Source organism: Canis lupus, chromosome 8 (genome assembly GCF_048164855.1).
Source record: "Canis lupus baileyi chromosome 8, mCanLup2.hap1, whole genome shotgun sequence".
Classification (NCBI taxonomy): Eukaryota; Metazoa; Chordata; class Mammalia; order Carnivora; family Canidae; genus Canis; species Canis lupus.
The window spans coordinates 11,849,829-11,877,568 of NC_132845.1; the positions used below are offsets into that span (position 1 = coordinate 11,849,829).

The 27,740-nt window shown below is 33.9% G+C and overlaps 1 protein-coding gene across 34 annotated transcripts in view; it reads left to right on the forward strand.

The window, feature by feature from the left end:
• ADGRL2 (adhesion G protein-coupled receptor L2) overlaps positions 1-27,740 on the forward strand; it is a 619,854-nt gene that overhangs the window by 452,497 nt on the left and 139,617 nt on the right. For all 34 annotated transcript variants that reach the window (XM_072834231.1, XM_072834225.1, XM_072834226.1 and 31 more), the window contains one exon: positions 12,842-13,014. In XM_072834231.1, the coding sequence (XP_072690332.1) occupies positions 12,942-13,014 (73 nt within the window). In that variant the 5' untranslated portion in view covers positions 12,842-12,941. The remainder of the gene's footprint in view (positions 1-12,841; positions 13,015-27,740) is intronic.

Sequence of the window (27,740 nt, forward strand, 5' to 3'; positions counted from 1 at the left end):
TAAATGAATGATGGCCATTCTCAAGCTTAGATGTTAGCTAAAAAGGAAAATCCATTAAAAATGATAATTTCCAGAAACCTGTTTAATTTATTGTATATTTACTGTATTAATCACCAGGATATTATGCTACTTATCGGACTCGATCAAAGCAATGGGTGAAAGCTATGGTCTGCAAGGACTTACTTAATTGCATTAAAATAATTTGTAGTTATTTGTGCCTTTGTCTCATTTCCTTATCTTCTGCATCATTATATTGCCTGCAGTACTAGTCTCAGTGTCTTGAACATAGTATGTATATTGGAAACTATTTCATTTGGTTTGAAGAGACTTACATTGAAGAAAGATAAATATGAGAAATTTGGACAAAAGAGATTTTTAAAATAGTTTAAAAGCCTAATTAGAGTCCTAAGATTACCCTTAGATCACCTACTATACAAATGATAGACTATAGGAATTTGTGGAAGGAGAGGTTTTTTTCACTTTGAGGTGGTCAGGTTGGCTTTATGGTTTAGATGGTTTTTAAATGTAGCAAATCTGTATACATTTCCTTAGGTGGAAAGGAGAGTAATGCTTTGTATATGGGTATTTTGCTAAAAATCAGTTCGAAAAGCCTATTCAGAATTATTGAGCAAATAAATTTAACAGAAGCAGAGCATTTAGATTAAGTATTTTTGAAATTAGATATACTTGGGTTCTGTTCCTAGTTTTTGCTTTTTGCCACTTTTTATTAAACTTTCCATTTATCACTCCTCCTTTGGCCCCCAGTTGTAATTTCCCTATTGTTAAAATAGAGATAGATACTAGATTTGTTGTGATAATTGAATTACAGCCAGATAATATATGTACTTATGGAAAATTTAAAAATCAGCAGTCCTGCGATCTGCCTTTGTCAAGTCACAACCCCAAGCGTTTTCTTTCCCTTATGGATGAAGTGATCTCTGGGATTGTTTCCAGTTTTACACATTTTTATGTTGTAGACTGAAATTGGGAAGATTAGTCCAGTGGAGGCTAACAACGCTTGATGGAGGGCAAGGAATCACCTCTGAGGTTTTTGTACGTGTTTAGAGAGAAGGTGTTTGGGCCCTGGGAAAGAAAACAGTGAGAGTGGATTAAAAGACATTTCAGAGAGCATCAAATCAACTGTGAGTGAGTGTGTGCCACCTTACATTGAAGTACGTTTTATATTTACAGAGCATTGGTTTATTGAAATTTACAATGAGTTATGCTACCGAGGATTTTTGGTTTTAGAAACTGTTAGAGACTGAGCTAATTCCATTTGTGTGTATTTATCAGTGCATGCACACTCAAATACATTTGGTTAAGTTTGGTTCAGAAAAATCTGTTACTTCACAGGGAATGCAGTTTTTTTTTTTCTTTTGCCATTTCATGCTAATGTGTTTCTTTGTTGTTGTAAGTCACCAATTGAAGGATATATGTGTAATTCATGCTAAATCGGTATATTGGTCTAGAAGGTTTTTTTAGACTAATAATGGAGTAGAGGCTTCTTTAATACATAGGACTATATAAAACATTATTAATGTTAACAGATGTTGCACTTTAATCCCCTGGAATGATTGTTTGGTACCAGCAGGAGATTTATTAAGCCTGAATTGTGTGAAATTGTGTGTGTATAAGCTGCTAGTTAGATTGTAAAAATGCTATTGAAAACTGTTAAAAAGTTTTAGCTGTAATTGGCAGAGAAGTATTAACTGTGCTAAAAGAAGTATGTGTGTATGGTTGGCCCATGCGCCTTAACCTTTTTATCATTTATCTTCTTGTATTAATGTCACTGAATTATTAATTCATGAGCCAGAGTGGGAAGGGTGAAGGCACCATTTAAATGTGTGGCAAATTTATCCTTATCGCTAGAGACATGAAAAAAAGTCATTTTGTGTTATCTGTAAAATGGAAAGGACATTTTAAAATTTCATTTACAGTAATCCACTTCACTTCCAGTAAAACACCTAGATTATTACTACCATAATATAAAGCTCTTATTAAAAATTTGTAACCTTCTCCACTCTTTTGTCTTATATATAATATTGATAGAAAAGTTTAGCCTTCATGTATTTTAATGTGATACCTATTAATTGTAGCTTGGAAATGTTATTCTTATGATATGTTCTATTGCATGACTATTCAATTTTAGGAAAGATTAGATTGCAGAAAATAAATATTTACTGTATTAGTAACATTCACAATATTTTGATTGGAGAGAATCTGGATACAGGGAATTGGAAAGCTGTAGAAATACTCGTGTTCCAAAAGAAGTGTGTACGTTTATTGTGACTTCATAATTTTTTGGAATAAGGTTGGTAGAAGTTTTAGCTTTCTAGCAGAAATTCAGCAAATTAGAATTTAGCAGTTTCCTGTTGAATACAGTGTGGAACTGGGATATATCCAGTATTTCATATGGGTGAGTAGCAATGGTGACAGAAATTTCAGGAGTTTGAAGCCACTTCTACCAACAGCTATTTGAAACCATCATGCTAATGGTCAAATACCTCAGGGGTCTTGTCCAAACCTCATTACTTTTCAGTCTTCCATTACTTACTGTTTTGATTGGTTTTACATTCTCTCCTGCCAAACAGAGTAGCAAGATAGGTTACTGTGGTAATGTCCTTTATTTTCTTTTCTGGAGTTTCTCCCCAGACGCCATGGCTTTGTTACACACACACACACACATGCGCGCGCACACACACACACACACACACACACGGTGAAATGCTGATTTGTTTTGGTCAGTATAATATTGCTTTATTTCTCTTATTCCAGCGTGGTTAATTTACCTTTACATTAACATTTAAATTAATTTCTTAAAATAACAGACTAAAATTAGTTTGATTATTTTGGCAGACATTGATAGTTATTGGTCATTTTATTACTTGACTGAACTGCATTTAGTTATCTTCATCCTGTGCCAGTTCATCTATAGCTGGGGTTGGCAAACTGTAGCTAGCTGGCTGCCTGTTTTTTTGTAGTAAAGTTTATTGGCACACAGCCATGCTCATTCATTATTATGCCTTGTCGGTGGCGGGTTTCAGACTATGATGGGAGAGACTAGAGGGTTCCTTAAAGCCTAAAATATTTACCGTTTGGTCATTTATAGAAAAAGTTTTCTGATCCCTGCTCTGTGATATCAGTCTACACAATCCCTTCCTTCTAATCTTCCCAAACATAATGGAATACTACTGATAATTTTTAGCTTACGGGATTTGGAGACTTACTCGTTATCATCAGTGGTAGTTATTAAGTACGGCTTTTTGCTTTTCTTTATGTATGATATATGGCCTAGTAACAAGGGATACGTTTTCCTCAAAAGTTTTCTGCATCGAAGGTTTTTAAAAATTGTTGAAGTATTACAAAATACATTAGTCTTTTACTAAATAAGAGAGTCTTGGCAAGTAATTCAAGCTTCTAGTTCGTTTTTCTCAGCTTTTTATAACCTATATTTTTTATTAAACATCATTCTTTTATTACCACTTTAATATTATTTGCAATTTTAATAGAGGCTGTAAAATTATATTTAAAAGTTAAATCCCTTTCTTAAAAGCCACATACCTCCACCCCCTCCATGATTGAGTAGTTGAGAAACACTAACATATAGAACCTAAAACGTTTTTTTAATGAACAAAGGTTTTCATTTTAATTTTTTTCATATTTAACAACCATTCAGAATAACTCAGCCCATTCCTATTTCTTGATAGTTTGTCCATGATTATTTTTTCTTGCCTTTCCAAGTCTAAGTCCTAATGTTTTTTAGGGCAGTCAGCTGTACCAACTACACAGAATCTAACAACAGAATTAAGAGTCTGAAAAAAAAAAAAAAAAAAGAGTCTGTTCTGTTCTTAACACTTAAAGTACAACTTTATTTTTAATGATAAATTAATTTTTAGAAATAATTAAAATACATTTTTAAAAAGATTTTATTTTCTCATGAGAGATACAGAGAGAGAAAGGCAGAGACACAGGCAGAAGGAGAGCCTGATGTGGGACTCCATCCCAGGACTCCAGGATCAGGCCCTGAGCCGAAGGCAGACGTTCAACTGCTGAGCCATCCAGGCGTCCATAAAATATATTTTTTTTATAACTCAATAAAATGCTATTATCGTGAGTTCTGCTTGTAGACACAGATTTATACCATAGGGTTTGATGGAAAGCAACCCTGGCTAAGTTACAGGAACTTGCTTTTTCTGAAGAGCCTGATGTCATCTTGCTTTTTGATCATGTGTAGTTTTCTCATGAACTCAGAGCGTGAAATATGTGAGCTGAGTAAATCTCAGGTTATTACTATGGCTGCCAGTGTGATCATGTATAAGTAGGTTTAAAAAAATGTTTTTCTGAACTCCTTTAGGTGAAATTTTAACGTGAATTATTAGAACAATCGCTGAGAGTTAGTTTGAGAAGGGACAAGCCCGTAGTGAAACATATTGTGGTACCCCCTAAAAATCTTCTTTAAGATTACTGAAGATGGAATCAGGACCGTAAGTGTATAATTGAAGTGGGAAGATAATGGAATAGTAGACTTACTGTCTATTCTACACTCATATATAGTGGGTAAACTTGAGGACTTGATGTTTGTGAATTGTACCAACCTTCGCAGTGATCGGTTAAGACAGGATTCCAGGGTGTTCCCCTGATCTCATTTTAGGGACTCTTTCTATCCAGATGATGTTGGTTGATCTAAATATGTATCTCAAGAAAAACACAGTCGAGAAACTGCTTTTGTGTCTCTTCTCTCTCATTATTTTGGTATGAAATACATTAAGTACCGTAGAGTTTTTTGGGAGTGTAGCAATTATTAATTAATGCATATTTTGGGTCTTAGTCATTTTCTTCTATTTCTAATTCTCCTTAGAAAATTATTAACTTTTTGAAGGTGGCAACCATATCTTAATCTGTATTATAATTCCTTTTCAACCTAAGATCAATTAATAATCTATAAGGTAAAAATAATTAAAACAAATAACACTCCTTTCAGTACTTACTATCAAAAATATCTAGAATGTAATCACTAGATACTCATTGACCTAAACTGCTGTCCTTGCAATTATAGTGTTAATATTATCTACTTTATAGTGGAGGTGAAAATTGTAAGTGTAGATGATACTATATATATTGACATAGCTTGCAAATGAGTTGTATCATTTATTGATTACAAAAGGCAATGTGCTTTACTTCACAAAATTTTCTTCAGCTTCTTACTGTGTATTCATAGTAATTTTTCATATTTATTTTTAAGATCGTTTGACCTATTTTACTCAGATTACCTAATTATCTCTAAGAAACCTCTGATGGTGATATTGATGATCTAATCTACAACAGATCCTGGGTCATTATTATTTCATTTAGTGGTTGTATATATAGACCAAGAGGGAATCTGAATATTGATTCAGAGAATGACTAGTAACAATGATTTATGAACAGAGGATCTAGTGCAGTGAGCCAAACGTAAGACTGAATCTCATGAGCAACATTGGATTTTTTTCTTTTCTCTTTGCCTGAACAATGAATGATTAGTCCATAATATTATAGATGTTAATGCCAAAACATTCTTTCCAGGACTGTTAAGATTCATTGTTAATTATAATTGGAGGAAATACTTAAGTTTATTGTTTGACTTGTAAGCAACTTCTCAGGTATTTTGGCTGATAAGATTGATTAGTTTAGAATAATTTGTTAATTTAAATAGCCCTGTAAATGAATGAAATTAAGATAGCTTGACTGAAAATAATAAAAGTTAACATTTAGCTATCATTACCTAAGGGATGTTAGTTTTACTAATGTAAACATTTTGAAAATCAAGTCATTATTCTTTTGGTATTTTGTCATTTTCACAATCCCAAAATGCCTTTGTTTTACTTCCATTTTTTATTATAAAGGGAAAGCTAATAAAACATAAAGTAAGTTTACCTGAACTACTTTATTAGTGGCAATAGCAGTTTAGAACATGGGTTTATATCCCAGCATTGGTATTTACTTAACTGTCCTTGAACAGGTTATATAGTCTCATTTTAAGGCAAAATGGAAATAATTATTACAGATAAGTCTTCAAGTTGTGAGGATTTCTTGAAGTCCTATAAATTAACTGTTTAGACCTAATTATGTATCAGGCAATTACAGCTTTCTATTAGGAAGGGTTATATTTAGCCTGGAATATAACCTCCCAAGGGAACGTAAGGAGTTTTGTCTCTTGTTCCTCAGTACCCACCACACAATAGACGCTCAGTAAATATTTGTTGAATGAATAATGTAGTGACTAGCAGAAAGAATGGCTTTGTAATTAGCCTTGATTAGAATTCAAGCTCTGCCACTTGCTAGCTGAATAACTTCAATCCGGTTACTTTTCCTCTCTGAGCCTCAGATTTCTGACCTTTCTAATATTGACCTCCTGAATTAATGATGTATGTCTAATACATAGTAGGCACTCAGGAAATAATTTTTGGCTGTGGTACCCCTAATTTGTATTTAACTAAAAAAAAATTGCGTAAGAATTTTATACTATTAGAAAGTTAAGAGGAAATAGAATGTCTTAAAGTTGGGGAGGACTGCCATTTAAAAATAGCTTTCCCTTTCTACAGTGGGAAAAAGAACTAACTTCTTATATTGTAGGTGGATTATAATGCAGCAATAAATACAAAATATTTTAAATCAACAGAATTTGTGATTTTTTTTTTCTAGAAAAGTTGAGGAAGCCATCAACTTTTTATGATATGTAAGGTAATCTTTTGAACGGGGTCTGTAACTACTTTTGTTGTTGTTGGTTTTTTTTTTTTTTTCCTTTTGAGACTTAATTTGCAAGTTTATGTTCAGTCGTAAAATGTCCCCAACATTGGTTTGAAAATGACAGCAATTTGTTTTTATTATTTCAACTGGAAGGATTTTAATGACGAGAATGGCAGAGTGCCCTGCCTGTGCCTCCTGTGTCCACAGCTCCAAGCCTCTTTTGCGTGCTCAGCATGCCTGGTAGATGTTGCAGCAGCTTGCTGATGCCATTTGCTAGGAGCATTCCTGAAGTCTTCTCCTTCCTGCTCTAAGAGCTCTCCTAGAAGGATTTATTCCCTCACAGTGCAGAAGTTTCAGTAAAGGGTAAGACCAGCAACGGATGTTAAGGGGACTTTGGCAGAAATGGTTTAATTCAAGTACTCGGACTGGAAACCAGTGTCGCAGAAATGAAACCGAGAAAGAGGATGTCACCAGCGGTTGGCCACGTGGTGTTAGAATCTCTATCAGCATTCCCAGCCCCAAACTCTCTTCGTGAAAGGAGAGAAAATAAACACAAAAGAACGTTGAATGTCTGGAGCTAAAATAAGCTCCCTGATTAGCGATAGCAAGGGTTTACTTAGACAACTTACTGAAAGAAAACTCCCCAGAGTGTCAGTGTTTTCTCCGATGTTAACAAGAAGGGGGACTTCTAGCCTGTCAGGGCCGCACATAGGATATTTCTGGAAAGCAAACACCCCGAATGAGGTTTAAATCGAAATGAAACTGTAATTTATTTTTCATTTTCTAAGCCTTTGCACGGGAGCATATGGAGTTCTCTGGGTTTGATGTTGTTTTGTTTGTTTCAGCAAAATCTTAGAAGAGCAGCTCTCTTTTGCTAGTAAGTTCCTCTTCGTAATTATTATCATTTCATAGGGCAAATAAGATTAGAAGGACTGATTTTGTATATGTAGCTTCCTTTGGCTTTCATTTAGCACCGACATGCATTTAGTGCGTAGAATGAAGCACTAACGTTGCATTTTAAACGGCGTCAGTGCATAATAACAAGGGTGGGTGACTTTGGTAGGTCTCGTACTTGGATGGTGCTTTTCTTTCCCCTGTCCTCCTGCTTTTAGTTGTTGTGGGTTTATCATCAGTGGTCTTCCTACCTCAGTGTCCATAAGTAGAAATCAAAGAGAAAGCTTTGGATATGAATCTTTATGTTGGTTTCACTCTGAATAGATAACCTTAGTTAACCAGTTTTAGAAAACTTTAAATTATCTTATTAATTTGAAGCATGGTCTAGTCTACCTCTTTCGTTGATACTTACAAACAGGTTTTATTTTTTTCCTCTTTTTGCTGAGCAGGCACGTCGCATACAAGGTTAAATATGATTTTCTGGTAATGTAAGATAAGTACCTGAATGTGAGAACTGATTAGTAGTGTTTTCCTAATTTTGCTGACAGTTTAAAGCATGGGATGTTTCATGCAGCTAATAAATATAAGCAGGGTACTGTTTGAAAGATTATGCCTAACTGTACATTTTAAGTGTATAAAACATTGAGGAGTGTTGGAATATAAACAGTGCGGAGGCATATTTCTGGAAGTCGTTGTTCAGCTTTGGAAGGCTTAGTAGTAATGATGCATCAGTTGACTTTTTGCATGGCAGAGTAGTAGGATATGCAGACCTAAAAAAAAAATCATGACATAGGTTTGATAGAAATAAGATGAGGATAAAATGGTTTGAATCTTCTTATTTGAAGGATAAGAACAAGGTTGTACATAAGAAGTGCATTGGATCTTTAAAAACCACATTTATAGTTTAAATAGAAATGCTGTTTTCAGATTTTATTAAGAAATGAATCGTTACTTAGGTTTGAATCTTATTTGAAGGATAAGGACAAGGTTGTACGTAAGAAGTGCATTGTATCTTTAAAAACCACAGTCATTTATAGCTTAAGTAGAAATGCTGTTTTCTGATTTTATTAAGAAATGAATCGTTACTTAGCATGAAGAGGAGTTTGATCTGTGCACTGTGCCTTTATAGTCAGAGTTCCTTACTGAAGTTCATGGAAGGAGGTTTTCTAAAATCTAAAGACAAACTGGTTATTAATAGGAATTAATTACTTAAGCTTTTCTGTTTGTTGAAAGGAAACTTAATAGCTTTTTTTCTGATTTTGTTCCTTGTTTTTGTTATGCATTATGAGAAGCTTTGACTGAGCTTCATTTTCAGGTGGTTAAAGAGTGAAGGAGGAGTCTGTTAGCTAGCTACATTTATGCCTGTGAGTGTCCTTTGGCTGCACTTTGTTTAGGAGCAATGTGTTCCTAAGATTAATTTTGCCATGTTTGATTATTTATTCACTCTATCTTTAACTGATTGTGGTTTGTTAGGTATTTCAGTTTTCATTGACTTTTTTTTTTTTTTAATGGAAGGTTGTTTTTAATTTGGACCACAGCAATGATACCTTTTGACTTAGTTTTCAAGATTGCATTGAAAGCTTGAATTTTTATAAATAATTTTCTTCAATGTGAAGATGATTGGACATAGATTGTAGAGTGAGAAAAATAAATTTGATATTCTTTTTACTTATTGAACAGATGGACGTAAGTTTTATTTGCATAAAGAAAGCCATGATTTTTATTACATTTACAGAACCTGTTTCTGTTTGTTGGAAACAATCATCCATACTAAGTCTCATAATTGACTACAGTGTAATTTTAAAATCGAGTTTCCCATTCTCAAACCTTAAAATTGCGTTTCACGTTAAAATCCTGACAAATACGCTTAAATTTTATAGTTAAAATCTGTTCATGAAATATCTGTCCTGGCCAAAGACCACAAAAGAGGTCTTGGTTGTGCGGTTTCCTCCTCATTTTCCCCTTACTAACAGAGGTTTTCCTATCTTGGCAGCTGTTTCCTACAAGGCAGTCATCAGTCTGATTTCTTCCTTCCCTTTCTTCCCACAAACAAGGACTCTTTCAAAAGCAGATGACCGAAGACAGATTGATCTTGGACCGCTTTAAGAAAGTGGAAATGTGTTCAAGAGTTGTGTATGTGGGCAGGCAGCCTGATGCATGCCATTGAAATGAAAATACTCATTACAAGCAGAATTTGGACAGTGAGAATTCTTTGCTCAAATCAGGAGCATTCCAGAGGCTGACTTAATTTTATGTGTACTAATTATTGCGTCTCATTCACACATTAAAATTATTCTAATTGCTTCACCAGATCATTGAACAATATGGAGGATATAAGAAGTTTTTCCTTGATTAGCCTTTCCAGTGTGACAGGTCATGAAATTATCTGACTCCTCTTTATGCTTTATATAAAAGAGCTTGCAGATTTAAGGCAGGTACTTCGCCACAGCGGTTGTAAATTGCAGCTGTACTCTTGCATTTGTCTTTTGAATAGTTTTTGGGAGTTTAGTGTAAAAAAGAATAGAGCCAATTCTACAGGGTTGTGTGCCGTCTTTCCCCATAAGATTAATTTTTGTTATATCATTCTTTTTTATATATTTCGGCATCCAGGAGAGGAAGTTTGATCCTCCCTTTGTTTTTGTCTTATTTCTTCGGGCATAGAATCATCTCAGGTGTTCTTATTAGAGGGACATCTGGGTGGCTCAGTCACTTAAGTGTCTGCCTTTGATTCCGATCATGATCCCAGGGTCCTGGGATTGAGCCCACTTTGGGCTCCCCACTCAGCCAGAGAGTCTGCTTCTCCCTCTCCCTTCGCCTGCCGCTCCCCCCTGCTTGTGCTCTCTCTTTCTGTCAAATAAATAAAATCTTTATAAAAAAATGTTTTTAAGATGAAGTGTTCTTAGAACTGGATAATACCATTTCTGACCCCCTTCATCATAATACCTAAATGTCTTAAATGGGTTGGGTTTTAAAAAATATTTATTTATTCATGAGGGACACAGAGAGAGGCAGAGACATAGGCAGGAGAAGCAGGATCCATGCAGGGAGCCCGACGTGGGACCCATCGCAGGACCCTGGGATCACGACCTGAGCCAAAGGCAGACACCCAACCACTGAGCCACTCAGGTGCCCCATCTTCAGTAGATTCAAAGAGAGCTGCTATTCTGGGTCATGGAGAGACCTATATGGAAGCAGTTTTCTCTCTGAAACTAGAGGCATGGTAAAACAAACTGCTTATTATGGAAATACCTTGTTAGTTTCATCTGTGATTTTATGGATTTTTATATTTAAACACCAGAAATGAAGGAACCTGGGTGGCTCAGTCGGTTAAGCATCTGCCTTCAGCTCAGGTCATGATCTCGGGGTCCTGTGAGCGAGCCCTGAGTTAGGCTCCCTGCTCAATGGGGAGGGGAGCCTGCTTCTCCCTCTCCTTCTGCCCCTCTGCCCCTGCTCGCTTTCTTACTAGTGCTTGCTCACAGTATCTCTCTCTCTCTCAAATAAGTCAAATCTTTAAGAAAGTGAAGAATAAAAAATAATAATAAAAACATAAAAAAATGAAGAATAAAAAAATAAACACTAGGTAATACGTTGAGATTAATATTTCACATTTTTTTGGTGTGGTTGTCAGTAAAGCAAGATAGTAGCTTTGTAGGGTGGTAAGAATTCTGAACTATTTAGAATCTGAATGCTTTTCCATTGAATCATAGTGAACTGATGATAGAATAACTATATTATTCTATATATTATTCTAACTGCTAATAGAATCATACATGAAGCATGTAGCAAATGCAGAGTAGCTCAGAAAATGTGAAAGATCTCGGGTTATCTAGGAAAACATTGGTTTTTAAATTTTCTTTGTGCTTTCGTGACAGCATCTCAATTCTGTAAGAGTTCTTTTTCATGGGTACAACCTCAGAATACAGATAAAACTTTCCTCCCTCCTCCACTTTAAAAAACTTTGTCTGCAGCAGATTAAGGGTAGATTGAGAGAACTTATTAGTAAGAGTATTACTTAGAAGAAAATTACAGGAAGTTAATATGAAGAAACTGTTAAGATAGCCCTTTAAAGGAAAATTCTGTAATTTTTCTGCCCTTAAGGCTAGACCAGGAGCCTGGATGTATTTGAGAACTGTCTGCATTTTATGTGTATTTTAAGGCTAGTATTTACTCTGATTCCTCATGTTACCCTAGAAAGAAGTGAAACACTTAAGTAAAACCTAGCAAATAACGTGGTCTCATGTGGTCCTGGGAACTGAGAAATTTTGATTAAGTCATGCTCCTAAAGTTTTTTTATCCTCTCTCATTGAAAAACTGAATTCTTGAGGGCCAGACAGACTTAAACTTGGTTCCAGGTTTTATATTCTTATTCCTCTCCTAGTTTTTTAGAAAAATAGTGTTACAGGCTTGGAGGTAAAATCATTATGGTCTTTGGATTTTTATTTGAGTCTAGTAGGTAGACCAGCCTACTCAAGGGTATAGGTTTAATCTTACTACGTTATACTTTGCCATTAAAAAAAACTCCAAATCTATGAAAATCTAAATCTTTAAAATGAAATAGTAAAGAGAACCTTCATTAAACTGCTTCCTCTATGAATAACTATAGCAAATTAATATGTAGTGTTTAGGAATGTGGTGCTTTTGGAATGCCATTGTTATATAAATTAATGCACATCCAAGTGTTAAAAATTGTACATCCTTAATAGAAAATAAAACTGCTTAATTATATCACTCATCTGTCCTTGAAGACAACAGGATAAAATATTAGATAATATTGCTGTTACCATCACTAGAAACAAAAAAAAAATGTGTTTATAAAACGTTATTAGAGGCATTATATACTGAAGCTAGTAATTTGATAAAAAAGATTGGTATGTGGCTAAGAGAGACAGATGTATTGTTCTAGAATGACTTCCTAAGCTTTTCAAAGAAAAAAATCATCAGGGATTTATATAACTATTCTGTGAATTTGTATGTCATGGTTATCTATAAATGGTTTTTGAGCTTTGATCGTTTTCTTTATGTTCTTGTAAGGCCCAGGTATCCAGTATGTAGGAAAAGCTCCTGTATTGGATATAGAATCAAAACATATAGCATTTATTTTTTTATACTTATGAAATAGATGGAGGCCAGAAGGGAAAGACTTGTTGTTATTATTTTTGCTTTTTGTGTGTGTGACGTAACAGGACCATAAGAGTAAATGATGGATTTGTTTGTTTTTCAGATATGAGGATCAATGATGCAGACTGCTGGGTTCGATGAAGCTGGGCATTTATAACTAGATTCATTAAGGAATACAAAGAAAATATTTAAAGGGATCAATAATGGTGTCTTCTGGTTGCAGAATGCGAAGTCTGTGGTTTGTCATTATAATCAGCTTCTTACCGAATACAGAAGGTAAGATGCAATTTAAATTTTATTTTTTTAAATCTGAGTGAACTTAATTTAAACTGTGCAATCTACTCTATTTTTGAAGTGGCTAGAATGAGTTTTATTATTTCAAAAAGTAGCTGTTAAAAAGATTTCCCAAATGTCAAATTCTTTCTTTGGTGGTTGAATTTATTTTCATTACACACAGCTATGGTATGGAAGAAAGTGCTAGAAATCTGAATTTATGTTTCATATAAATTTGTAAAATATTATCATTAATAATCCTGAGAGAAGTAAATGAAAGCTTTGCTTTCGTGTTTATTTTACACTTATTGACCAAATTTATTCCAGTTAAATTGTAAGTATTTTGTGTCAATGTTTTAGTTTGTTTACTTCTTAAGTGGAGGCATAATTTAGTTCTGAAGCTCCTAAATAAAATTTTTTCTTACCTTCCGGAAAATATATTTTTTGTAGTTCTCCCTTTTGAATGTTATATATATCTTTTTGAAGATGGGTCTGATTTTAAAGAACTACCTGCACTTTTGAGGCTTACTGAAATAATCGGAACCATCGTTTATTAATTACTGTATAGATTTCTTGATATCAGTTATTTCTTTAGTCTTACATATTATTTCCATGTGAAAATAACACCCTTTCAGGTGCTTTTTATAGAGCAGGTCAGAAGTTAATATGGAGCTAAGATATGTTAATTTTATAGCTATTTGATAGTGGTAGTTATGTATTCAGTGTGAAACTATATTAATCTTGTAAAATCTGTGAAGAATACAAAAGTCTCTGAGAAATGCATGGATTTTATTTGTCCCAATTAAATATTCTTGAAGAAAATATTTTGGAATTTTAAAACTGGTTTTCTATGTACTTTTAAGTGATCCCATTTATACCTATTAATAAAATGACAGGTGGAGACAAAGAGGTGTGCTGTCAACTAATAGAAGCTTATTATTTCAGCATCTTTGTAATATGCTTCAGTGTTAATATTTTAATTTTGCTGAAACAATTTTATCTGAATTGCTGTTCCAGAATTATATTTCATCATTTTCTTCTTGCCTTCCCTGTTCCCTACTTTCAATATATTGACACAACTTAATAATATAATTCAAATAGATAACATATTTGAAAATATTTTAAAATAAGAAATTCTGTATTCAGAAAGTAAATAATGTTCACTTGGATTTAAATTTCAAAGTTACAAATGGGTTAATATTCTGTTTTTTAGAAGATACTACTCTTTGCATCAGAATTGAAAGATACATCAGATCTAACAGTTAAAATGTAATATGTCTGAATGAATAGTACCATAATGATAAACAACAAGCAGAAACTGAGTTTAAGAATATGAATCCGTGGCTTGAATTGTTATGAAAATCTTGTGTATAGTCTATAATTTTGCATCTGTTTTTTTGGGAGGGAAAACTAACTGAATTCCTGCTGTTATGTTTGAATGTTTTTATACATTCAAGAAAGATTCCAGGTGTGGACCAATGGCTCATTAGTCCACATAATGAAAAATTTTCCAATCAAGATAGAGACCACTTTGCTGGCACAGAAGCTTAACTCAGCAGGGGGGCTAGCAAACAGAGACTTTTTCATGAGATACTGCAGTTTTATTTCTAGTGTCACCTATCAGGTCAGGATTCATATCTGCTGTTAAGAGAAATTTCATTTTTGGCGCATCAGGCCGGGGGGTGTTGCTTTTGAAGCAGTTCCCTCCTACGGGTAAAAAGAACCTGGGAGGAATTCACACAGCCAGCTGTAAGAGTAGACAGTGTTAATGCACACTGTTAGAATACTGATCCAGCACCACATGGTTTTGTCTTAGAAAAGTTTTACATGACATGATAGTCCTTTATTGCCAGAAAGCAGATAATGTTCTGTGATCACCTAGAGAGAAAACCAATCAAAGTGAGGTATGAGAACACAGGAAAGAAGTTATAAATTGAACCATTCAGCTATTAAGTTTCTTCAGAGCCCTTACATGATGGTTACCTTTTCAAATCTTACAGAGATGAGCACTTTTTGTGTTAGTTTTTGGATTCTTGCAGATACAACTCAGATGAAGTTTCCTAGTGGTTTCTTCCTTTCTCATTTACTGAGTGACTACACTGAGCCAGGTGCTTAGGATTCTGAAATGCACTAGGCACAGTTCCTGCTCTTGAGGAGCTCCCAGTCATGTGCAGGGGGAGAAACTGTAAGTACCTACTGGGGTCGAGTAGGCGAAGTAATAACTTCAGTGCAATAGGCCAGTGGAGGTCTACAGTAGACAGGAGAATGCTTGCCAGAGGACCCATGGTTGCCATTCCAGTTTTTAGCCTGGTTTTGCTGGTCTTCTGACTTTTCAGTAGAAGCCAGACGTGGATTTTAAGTAGTATCAGCTACTTAAGATCAAAACAAAAACAAAACAAGCCTGTGTATTATATTTAGCGATGGACTTGCCTTCTTCAGAGCTTTTATTTTTCCTCTTTACAAGTGTTTCACTTTCGTATATTATTTTAAAGGCCAAACATAACTTTTGGATTTATTTTTACATCAGATGAGAGGTAAATTTCCACATTTGCAAGGACTTGTTTTAATGTTCAGGTAAATATTCTAAATATGTCATGTTTTGTGTACATAGTTCTTTAGAACAAACTACTGAAGATTATTTTTAAATTTTACAACAGTAAAATCTAATTATATAAGGTTTAATTGTTAGAATTAGCTTATCTCTGTCTCTGTCTCTCTGTGAAGTAGTGTTTAAGAATCAAGTATCACCCGTTAAATTTACTTGTTTTTGCAAAATAGGAACAATGTTTTGTTTATTCTTAGAGTCTGTTCTCCCTTGTGTATTTTTGAAAATTGTTTAGAATTTCCAAATAAAAAATGATTATGAAAGATCAGACTTTCAAAATGTTTTGTAAGTTTTTCTTAGAATTGATTTTATTCCTAGAGAACTAATCTCAAGCCCTTCAGAAATCAGTTTTGTTGAGAAACTGGCGTGCTTTGATTCTTTTGGCCAATTTTTATAAGCAGAGTAACCACTGTGGAATCATGTATCAGTAAGTAGGAAAGTAAATTGAATTTTTGTGTCCTAGAGAATTAAATTATGCTATATAATGGAGCCCTGGCAAGCATAAGTCAGACATGTGAAGGCTTGCTCGAGTGACAAGTTACAAATAATAGCAGTTCTTCAGCAAAGTCGGTTTTAAGATGGATTCAGGTTGAATATTTTATGCAGTGAGTATTTAATTAGATTTCATTAGTGAAAATTTTAATCTGCTCAAATTACATTGTTATTTATCCTTATTTCAAAAAGAATGTTATACCTGTATAAATGCCAGATAATGCAAGATACAGTTTTACCTATTGTACATGTATCAAGAAAATTTAAGAATGCTGTTGTAGAAATAGTCTCTTACCGATTTTAAATGTACTCTTAAATTGTCTAAGCATATTTTACAATGACTTTTGTATTAATGATATCTTACTAAAAAATAATGTTTGGCTATAGAAAAATAATATTTGGCTATTTCCTTCAGACTGATCATAATTTGGAAGGAGTAGTAGCTTTTTATCCAAGGTTAAACTTAAGGATTAAAATAATTCAGACCTGTATTCATTCATTCTTTTATTTATATGCACATATTAGAAAATGTATAAAATTTTATTTCCATATACACTATTGTCAGCATCACAGGGGCAACACTTGTTTTTTGTTTATTTCATCAGTGTGTCCAAGTGCCTAGAATGATGCCTGGCTTATAATTATAAGTACTCATTTTAAATCCATCACATAAATCCCAGAAATCTTTGAAGAGAGTCATAGTCTTAATAGAGAGAGGATAATAAACAGTTGTAGTAATAGGTTAGTTAGTGCCATTATGGATGATATTCACAGAAGAGATGAGATGAAGAGTAGAGGGGGGGTTGGATGTATGTCAGGAAAAGGCTTCCAGCTGCAAGTGATGGTGATTCAGTATAAGTTGAATAAGTACGTAAAAGCAGTGGGTGAGCATGGTGGTGAAGGAAAAAAATCAACAGAAAAACACCATGGTTGGAATAAAGTATTGTAGTGGTTCTTAAGAGCATCAGAATCACCTAGAGAAGGTCTGGGGTGCCGCCAAAGCATTGCATTTCTGACAAATTTGGGGGATGATGTCCCTCAGCATCACAGTAGGTGGTTGAGGTGAGGTGTAGGGATGCATGCATATTGGATATGAAGTAACTTTTTTGAAAGTGTTTTTGAAAAGAAATTAAATAATTCACTAGGATCCGGAAGTAGTTATAACCAGTTGATTACAAGGAATTACTACAGGAGGAATTACTATCTGTGTCTCTTCATGTGGCTTTTTATTCCTCCAATCAGGCTTCTTGGGCATAATTTAAGGCTCTAAAAAGGGATTTCCCCTCTCCTTTCTTGACAGTATATTGAGAAGGAGAAAAAATTTAAAAAAAAAAGGAAAAATTGGCTCCAGACTGTAAAAAAACAGGACATATATTCTGTTTAAGAGTAAATGCTACATTTTCAGAGCTCCTAAACCCTTGCTTCAATTTGTCTCTTCATTGTGATAACCGTGTTCTTTTTCTTGTTGGGAATAACTACATGGCCATTGCTATGAAAATGCTGAACTGACTTACTGTAGGGACTTCAGATTTCCCAGTCTAGCAAAATTGACTACTTTTGTTCATTTCAGTATATTTCTGATTAGTTGAAAGCTAGGAAGTAAATTTTCAGCAAGGTATGTGGAGATTTGGCCATATGACTCCTATTAAACTTAATGGGAGTCACTACTCTCATTAAATTAATAGGAATTGCGCAGCATATCTGTGTTGGCTGAATAGCAAATGTAACCTTATTTTTTAAATTCACAAATTATGTAAATTAACGTTGGTTTAAAACTGCATTTTTTTAAATAATGATTTTATTTATATGTTTAGTGTAGATCAATGTGATTTGACTCCTTGAGAAAGTACCCAACTATATTGCTCTTAGGACACTTTATTGTATTATATGAGTGTAATGTAATTTGATTGCAGCAGCTTTCCTCTGCATAGGTAGTGATGTAATTCAGTTTTTAAAATATAAATATTAATGCCATTTACAAATTATATAATGTTATTTCTTATCTTGTAAAAACCAAATGCATTACCGTATTACTACCAGGATTCAGGAACAAGGTTTATTTGTTCAGAATATGACTCAAAATTGAAAAAAATAAGACTAAACTTACTAGGAGACACTGGCATCTTTAAAAAAATTGGTTTAGAACATACATTTATCATCTTATGTACCAATACTCAGTGTCAAAATATGCTGTATTTCATATGTTGAAGATTAGATTCCAGGGCTTGATTGTTGCAACTTTCTTCCCACTTTTCATCCTACTCTCTACCCTATTTCATGCTCTTTTGTTCTTTTCCAGTGTTAGAAAAGGTTTGTTTATCCATAGTCTGTGTTGATTCACAGGTGGGTCTGTTGCTGGTGGAAAAGTGCTATAAATCAGTGTGTCACACACAACAGCCACCGAGCAGACCTCAATAACATTGTATTGCTGGCTGTTCAATTTTTACAAGCCTCCGTTTTCTGACAGAAAAGACTGCATCAAATGCTAAATAGATAAATCTGTTGTTATGAAATAATACTTTGCTAAAAGTAAAGAGGTTATAAACTTGTCCATATAAGAGAAATACATGAAGTATAGATTTTATATCCATATTAGGCACTTGTCACAGTTATTGTTATATTTTTGAAAGAACAATATTATTAAAGGTAGCTTAATTAAAAGCATAGGAAGCATGTAAAACATCTTAATTTTGTCAAACAGCAATTGTGTTAATTACTCCTTACTGAGTAATTTCAGTTTTGATGAATCTTTTGCTTCATTTTGTGAATTAATACACCTTTTCACTTTTTTATATGTCATATACTTAGGTTGTGATATTAGAGAATACGATAATACAAGTGATTGAGCACTTCTGACTATTAATGTAGAATTGGTATGTCTCCAAGAACCGATTTATCTGCCACATTACTAAGGGAGTGTTTTACTGAAACATATGCTTGGTACCCTATGGTACTCTTTATTTTCTTTTCACCTCCTGCATGACAGAGAATGACATATGACAGCCGTGCGGTCTACATGTATTAGACATCAATGTGGATTAGTGAATATCTCATGACATCTTTCAACCCTATTCTTGAACTCCTTTTGTCAACTTGACAGAAGTGATTCCAGGAGAATACCTAGCCTCAGCCCTGGGATCTCTTGGCTAAAATGTAAGGCTGAGAAGGGAATTCCATATCCGAGCTTCAGGAAGCAAAAACAACATTTATAATCCCTCCTTATCAGCATGGGACTCCACTGAGTTTGACTTTTATGTCTGCCATTATTCTTGCTTGGAGGGCTTTGTTTTTGTGTGTTTTTTTTCCTTAAAAGTACCTTTTCCCCTCTTCTGATTTTGAATGTAGTACGTTGTCATAAGAAAAGATAAAAAAATTAAGAAGTTGAGGTAAGCGTTTAAAATTGTTCATAATTGTAGGATCTTGATATAACCATGGAACATTTCTTTTTTTTTTCCCAACATACTTGATTTTTTTTCTTTAAGATTTTTATTTATTTATTTATTTGAGAGTGAACACATGCATACGTGAGCAAGAGCAAGAGCAAACAAATGAGCTGGGAAGGGGCAAAGGGAGAGGGAGAAGCAGGTTCCGCTGAGCAAGGAGTCCAATGTGGGGCTTGATCTGGAATCAAGACCTGATCCCAGATAGACACTTAACCAACTGAACCACGAAGCGACCCACCAACATACTTGATATTATGGAGAAAACAAAATTATGATGTGTGAAACAAAATTAGCTTCTTTATTTCCATATACTTTTTTTTTTTAAGATTTTATTTATTTATTCATGAGAGACCCACAGAGAGAGGCAGAGACACAGGCAGAGGGAGAAGCAGGCTCCATGAAGGAAGCCTGATATGGGACTCGATCCCGGGACTCCAGGATCATGCCCTGGGACGAAGGCAGGTACCAAACCGCTGAGCCACCCAGGGATCCCCTCCATATACTTTTATATTCTGATTTTTTCATATATTATCATAACTTGTATTACCATGTCATTATATATTTAGATAATGGATTTTAACACCTGCATGGTAACTTACCATATATATGTCAAAAATGATTTAATTCCCTGTCTGTACTCATTGGCCAAGGGAACTTAATTTCTTTCAAGTATAAGTAAAATAAATATCTGTGTAAATCTCTTCCTTAATATCTGCTTATTTCCTGAGACTGGAATTCTAGAATTCTGATTATTATATCAGGCATGTGGACATCTTCCATACTGGTTTTTATGAATGATATACCACTGTTTTGATTACCAGTGTGTGAAAGTATCAGTCTTACATATTTACCAGCATTGATTTTAAATTTTTAGAAGAATTGACCCATTGCTATGAGGAAAAAAGGGTATCTGAAAATTAAATTTATAATTTGGGGCTAATTGTGAGAAAAAATAGTTTTCATGGATTTATGTATTGGCTAGTAATTTTGATGTGAATTTTTTTCAATACCTTTGTCAACTTTTCTGTTTATGTTGTTATTGCTTTTCTTATTTTTAGACTCTTTGATAATATCCTTTTGTCATTTTTTGTGAAAAACATTTGTTTGCTTTATAATTCATTTTATTCTGCTTAATTTTTCAATGAAAATTTCAAATATAAATTTTAAATATAAATTCATTTATATTTCTTGTAGCTCTTAAATTTAAATTTTTAATCTGTTAGGAATTGATTTTGTTATTAGGTGAGCGCTCTCAGTCAATTATTTTAAAATTAAGTGAATAATATTTAAGTTGTTTAGTGTGAATCAGATTTTAACTAACAAGGTAAATAAAATTGGGACATATCCATATGAAAAAAAGGACAATGAACAAAAAGAAAAAAAAGAAAGAAAAAGCACAATGTATTTCTATACAGAGTGAGTTATGAATGAAATGTCACTGTCACTGTTCTGGTTCCAGTAATAGTGCTCTTCTCTGCTTAAATGAATTTTTTTTTTGTATCTAGTCTGTTTGATAAACTTCATTTTTTAGAGATAATTTTTTTGTGAGAGAAGAATGAGTAAAAAGCATAACAGCATTAATTAAAATACTTCATAGTAAAAATAGAGGTTGTGGGCTTCCCGGGTGGCTCAGCAGTTGAGCATCTGCTATTGGCTCAGGTCATGATCCCAGGGTCCTGCGATCGAGTGCCACATCAGGCTTCCTGCATGGAGCTTGCTTCTCCCTCTACCTGTGTCTCTGCCTCTCTCTCTCTGTCTCTGTCTCATTGTGTCTCTCCTGAATAAATAAATAAAATCTTAAAAAAAAATAGAGGTTGCATTTTAGAAATTTTGGAGTATCAAGAAATGCAAGAAATTTTCTAGAAAAAATAAAGGGATTCAGAGATGAAGCTTTGTTTGGCATAAGGGTTTAATCTAAAAGAGATTAAATAAAAAATTCTCATTTATTTTGCCGGTTATTTATAGAATGCTTCTTACTTCTATTTTGTACCTATCTCTTTGCATGTTTGTGTTAATCATTTGTTTTTTCTCCCTTTCTTGATTCTTCATTTTTTTTTTTTGTAGTATGAAAATCTAAACCAGGTGGTAGATATATCTAATAATCAAGTTTTGATTAGAAGCAATATAATGTGTTTGTAAGAGTCAGGGACTTCATAACAGTCGAACGGAATAGAAAGGATGGCTGGAGTTGTTGCTGGGGGTGGGTGAGAGAGCTGTCTTGGATTTTAAGAGAACCACTTTTACATGGCAATGCTGTGGGGAGGTGATGGTGGCAGAAATTCAAAAGTTGGTGAGTGAAGGAGACAGGTATATTAATACATTGCAGCATATTTTATTGTTTAAGGAAAGTACTTTTTATAATTTCCTTTTTTTAGTAGCTGGGTTGGATACCTGAATTTGTTTCCAGGCAGAAATGGGATCCAGCGCAAGAGACAGGGAGGCTCATCTAGGAAAAGACAATATGTATTATGATCCAGGGAGAGGAAGAGTCAGGAAGAGATGTGTACAGGAGAAAGAGAAACCTAAGGAAGACATGCTGGATGCTTTCAATCTGCTTGTTTATCTAGAACAATGTCCCTCAAAATTTAATGCACGCATAAATCACTTGGGGATCTTGTTAAAATGTATATTCCGACTCAGTAATCCAGGATGGGCCTCCAGAGTCTGCATTTCTAATAAGCTCCCAGGTGATGCTGAGGTTGCTGGTCTGTGAGAGGACATCTGTATCAAGGAGTTTTGGTTCTTAAAATGTTTAGTCTAGAAGATCAAATTTTACACGACGGTGATTTCTACCAATGCAAATCAAAGTTTGTTTCTAACCTTAACAGCATAGTTGAAATACAAAAAAAAAACATCGCTTTCAGTTTTGTAATTTATATTTAAAAAAGGAACTAAGCTATCTTGAAACTTTACTGAACATTTTTATATTTTATTACACTCCTAATCCAATTCTATATGCTTTCTTTTGACCTTTTATCTGATGATTTGTTTTGAAAGATCCCAGAGTAACAATGCAGCCTGACCCTTTCTCCCTAATATTTCCTTCTATTCCCCATTGGTGTGTCCTACTTTCATTGTGTTATGTGGAAACATTATTTGTAATAGCATTTTACTACAAATGTGTTTACTACTTAAAGTAACACTATAACATCATGTAATGCAAAACTGTGTATTTTCTTAACCTATTTGGGAAAAGTTAATATTTTACTAATTTTTCAAAGTCCATGAAATTAAAAAAAAATAAGAATTGTCATTTTCACTTCAGCATTAATATCCTGATATGTTAGCCCCATAAGAGAGTAGAGGGTAGGAATACTGGAATGTAAACTGGTTATCAAAAACAGCTTAAAGATATTTTATCTGCTTAAGGTTATTTAATGATTTTTCTACTTTGCAGTATTATACATAATGAAAGATTTTATTTATTTTTAGTGGTGGACCTAATCTCCTTTTACTTTTCCTGTCAGAGATAAAGATAGATTACTGATGTGATTTACTTTAGATTTATGATAATACAAATCACAAATTACATTTATTTCTTCATGAAGTTTATTAGATTCTTCAGCTTTTTAAGGCCAGCTGAAAAGTAACTGAAGAGCAAATTTTCAACAAAGTTTTATGTAGATATCTTAGAGGTCAAAATATTTTTGTTTTTATTTTTTGGTAGGATTGAAAAATTATAGACTTAGTATCGCAACTGGAGATTAGTTATTACAGAAATTTTCAATTTATTGATGAAGAAACTAAAAAAGGTCTGCAGAGACCATCCCTCTGCCAAGCTCTACTTAACTGCCAGTCCGTTTTTCTTTCCGAAGAACTTCATATATAGCTTCAGATCACTGGTATATTTTCCTATCTCATGAGGCTTTCTTCACTCAAGGATATTTAAGATATAATTTAAGATATATTGCTGGGGGCACCTGGGTGGCTCAGAAGTGGAGCATCTGCCCTTTTAGCTCAGGTCCTGATCCGGGGGCCCTGGGATCTCCTGCCTCAGGCTCCCTGCAGGGAGCCTGCTTGCTTCTCCCTCTGCCTATGACTCTGCCTCTCTGTGTGTCTCTCATGAATAAACAAATAAAATCTTTTTTTAAAAAATAAAATAAAATAGATATATTGCTTAGCGTTGTTTAACTTAATGGCTGTAACTGAAAAAAATCATAAATTTAGTTTTTTTTTAACATTACCATTGCAGATTAAAAGCAGTATTAAAACTTGCTAACTGCCACTTTCTGATGATCTTGAGAAATTATACAGTCACAGGCCTGTATTTTTTCAAAAATCACAGTTTCTTTTTGAAAGTACAAACCATTGCTAAGAATGATTTACTGCCTCCACACTGAAAAACTGAAATAAGGCCACAGTGATTTTAACTTTTACTATATTTAGTTTATCAGTTCACACTGATTAGCAGTCACCATTAAAATAGTTGAAGGCATGCCTTTGGAGCCCCTCCTTCAGGTATGGGGTTTAGACGTTATCTTTTCTCTTTTGTTTGCTTACAACAGGAAGCCCATTTAATCCTTTGCTTTGTTTTAGAGTTTAGGCAAATAGAGACTATCCTTGTTAGCTTTCAAAAGCTCTTACTTTCCTGCATTAATGGCACTCAGGGTACATTCTGTGATCCCTCTTTATTTACCAGAAAGCTTGCCTTTGAGAGCTGTCACTCCATTCTTTCAGCCGTGTTGTTAATTGACTGATAGCGAAAATCTCGTGGAAAACCTTTAGTGAGAAAGACTGGGTTTAGGTGTTACTGCAACCTAAACGCTAGTGAATCTTTGCTTCTTGATCCCATTTCTATTTGTACTAAAATATTAAATATAGACTAGAAGAACAAAGTACATTTAAAAGCATTCAGAAATGTTAAGCAACAATAAAACTCCGTAACCATTTAAATGACAGCAGCTGACTGTTTGAATTAACTTTGTGTTTGGCTTAATTTGGGGCCCTAATTATTCCTAACTTACGTGAGTAGATTTCAATTATAGTATCCTGCAGGGATTTGTAGCTAAGGCAACTAAAAGAATCATTTTACATAAAGTACTTTTGTTCAACTGATTAGGCAAGTTAAAACGTAATGATGTAAAATTGAAACCCTTCTGACAAGGTCCAAACAAATATTTCTAGTAATTTTGCTTAAAAAAAAAAAAAGATTGAGTTTAATTTTAAGTGATATTTTGGTCTTTTGGGAAGATTGACTTCATGGTGATACTGATAAATATATAAATATGTCTTAAGATCACGTGTTTTAGTAAAGTAGTAAAACATGAAAGAAATTTGTCACAGTGGAAACCTTTGTAATGTCTGTTTGCTTTGTAATTCTTGGTGTACAGTTTTTGACAGCTTCAAATACATAGCTTTAGAAGAGACATATAAATAAATAATTTGGATGACTAGCACTTCTGTGTTTAGGAATGCTTTTCAATGGAACACAGATCAGGAATCACTGACAGTTGGAAATGCTATGTGCCACTAAGCACAAGGACACACGGTATGGTGGACAGTGTGCCACTGTGCTGCAGTCAGTAGACGACTCAGTATTTAACTCACCCTTCCCGAATACTTTTTCTCTGCACTACAAGATTCCACCATCATTTTGCACACTTTTACCAAAGTAAACTTTCTTCATGGCTGTTTGTGTTGGATACCACTTTGGTTCCTTACTAATCCGTGTGCTAGAGCAAAGTATTCAGGAAAAAAAAAAAAAAACCCAAAAACCACTTCCTGGCATGAACAGACCATTCTGAGACTTAACCGTAACATTTCAGTAGAGCCTTATAGCTGTTTAAGATTAGTTTAATACAGTCAATGAAGTTAAAAGCCAGCAGTCCTGTTCTTTCTTAGCACCCTTATAGTCCTCTTTATCCATTCTCTTCCTCTCTCCTGACCCTTTTTACCACTTCACCAGTAAGTCTTTACTTATTGACGCATTATTTCCTTTAATCATGTCGATTCTGTGAGGAGTTTTTCACTGAGTAAAACCAGATCTAAAAGGCATAGCATAAAGCTCAGGGACTTGAACTTTGATTTCAAAGTGAGATTTTCCTCTCATTGCTCCAGCCAAGCTATGTTACTAAGTGTCCCTTAAAAACAATGCCAAGAAATCCACCCTTCCACCTGTTCAGTTCCCATTTGTTTATTAGGATACGTTTCAAAAACTTGCACCTTTTAGGATACTTTTTCTCGTAAAAATAGGAATCCTTTGAATTTACATAGCAGCAGTCTAATAGAGTCAGTCACTAGCTACAAGTGGTTATTGAGCGCTTGAACCATGGCGAATGTGACTGAACATGTACATTTTTATATTATTTTACATTAATTACTTTAAGTAGCCACGAGTGGCTAGTAGCTACCATAATCCACAGAACAGTTTGTAGGTGCTTTAGTTTTCTCTGTTCACCTAAGGCTTTTAAAAAAAAATTGGTCACCTCTTACACCTGTTTTATATGTTTTAGTGAATTCCTTGAGGTCAGAGGAAATGTTTCACTTATTTCTATATTTTTTCATAGTTCTGTAGTGCTTAGAAAAATATTTCAGATAGTTGGGAAATGCATTTAAGGAGTGTTAGTACGAAAGCAATGGTTTACATATATACTTCTTTAATGGTATAGCAGTTTCACTATCCCCAAAAACAATGTGATGAGTTTGTGAATATGAAAAGCAAATGTAGCTGTATGCATAGTACGTAGCTTGCAGGAATGCTGTCTTTGGGATTAACAGCTGAGTTTAAATATACTTTCAGACTTAATGGTAGCAAACCCTAGTTGCTGACTGCAGCTTCAGTTTTTACATGATTTTGATAGTTCTTTAAATTATCTGGATGGTAATAACCTACATCTAAGCTAGCTAATGTTGATTTCTGTTCCCTAATAGAGCTGCTTTCTTGAAATCTAATGATGAACTCAGCTGATACTGCCATTTGCTTTCTATAGTTTGAGAAAAATGCTTTTGGAGGATAAGTAATTATGAAGGCATCAGCTTAAAATGATGAGTAATGTAGTCATTTAGGAAAATCTTGTGATCGAGGCTTGTGAATTTCTTTAGTAATTAGAAAATTCCTTAATTTTAGCTTAGCTCTAGTCGGAGGGAATTTTATTTTTAAGATAGATAATAGTGTTTAATTATAATGACATTTTACATAGACTTACACATCACATTTGAAAATTATTACTGTTTTGGTTACTATGTTCTTAATGACATTATTATTAAAGTGTTTACAGCTTATAATATTAGAAGTGATGGCTTTGCTGGGGAAAGGTTCATAAAATGCCTTTTAATTATATATGTATATAATATACACATACTTATGTATATGTATGTGTATGTATGTTTTTATCTTATATATGTGTACACATGTATACCGGCATTCAATTTCTTTTTAAATTTTTTTTAGTTTTATTGAAAAATAGTTGACATATATTACCTATAAGTTTAAGGTGTACAGCTTGGTGATTTGATTTCTGTATATTGTGAAATGATTAGCACAGTAGGTTCAGCTAACATCTATCTTTATATATAGATACAGTAAAAAGGACAGAAAGTAAAAAGAAAAAAGGGAAAAAATTATTGTGATGAGAATTCTTAGGATTTACTCTCTTATCAACTTCCCTGTGTATCATATAGCAGTGTTAGCTATAGTCATCACTGTTGTACATTACCAAAATTTCTTATTCTCTTCATTTAAATAGCATTTGCAAATCATTGTCTGATTTAACATGCAGTCTGTTTCTGTCTACACCTATTTCTGTCTCTCTAATGTTGGAAAATGACATTCTCTAGTAGGTAAATGCACAGTGAAACTAGGGGAAGTATTTTTTTATATTCATTACTTTTGCAGAAGAAAGTATTTCACTTAGATTGGTGAGTTAAAAAATACTTTATTCTGGACTTTTACATATTCTAACCTTAAATACTTTGTAATTAGAAGGTTTGCTCAGAGAACTTAAGTTTTCATTGACATGCTCACCACTGATCTGAGGTTTCTGGAGTGCTAGTTGATGAGCCTCACATCTAATAGTTCATTACCACTTCTTATTTTATAACAATGATGCTGTCTCTCAGATCAAAGCATTATTTTATTAACTTCATTTCTGGATGATATATATTTTAGTGAATCAGTTCATTCTTAAAATGAACATTTGGCATCACTGAAAACAATTGAAAAGAATGTGTTGCCATTTCATATGGCAGAT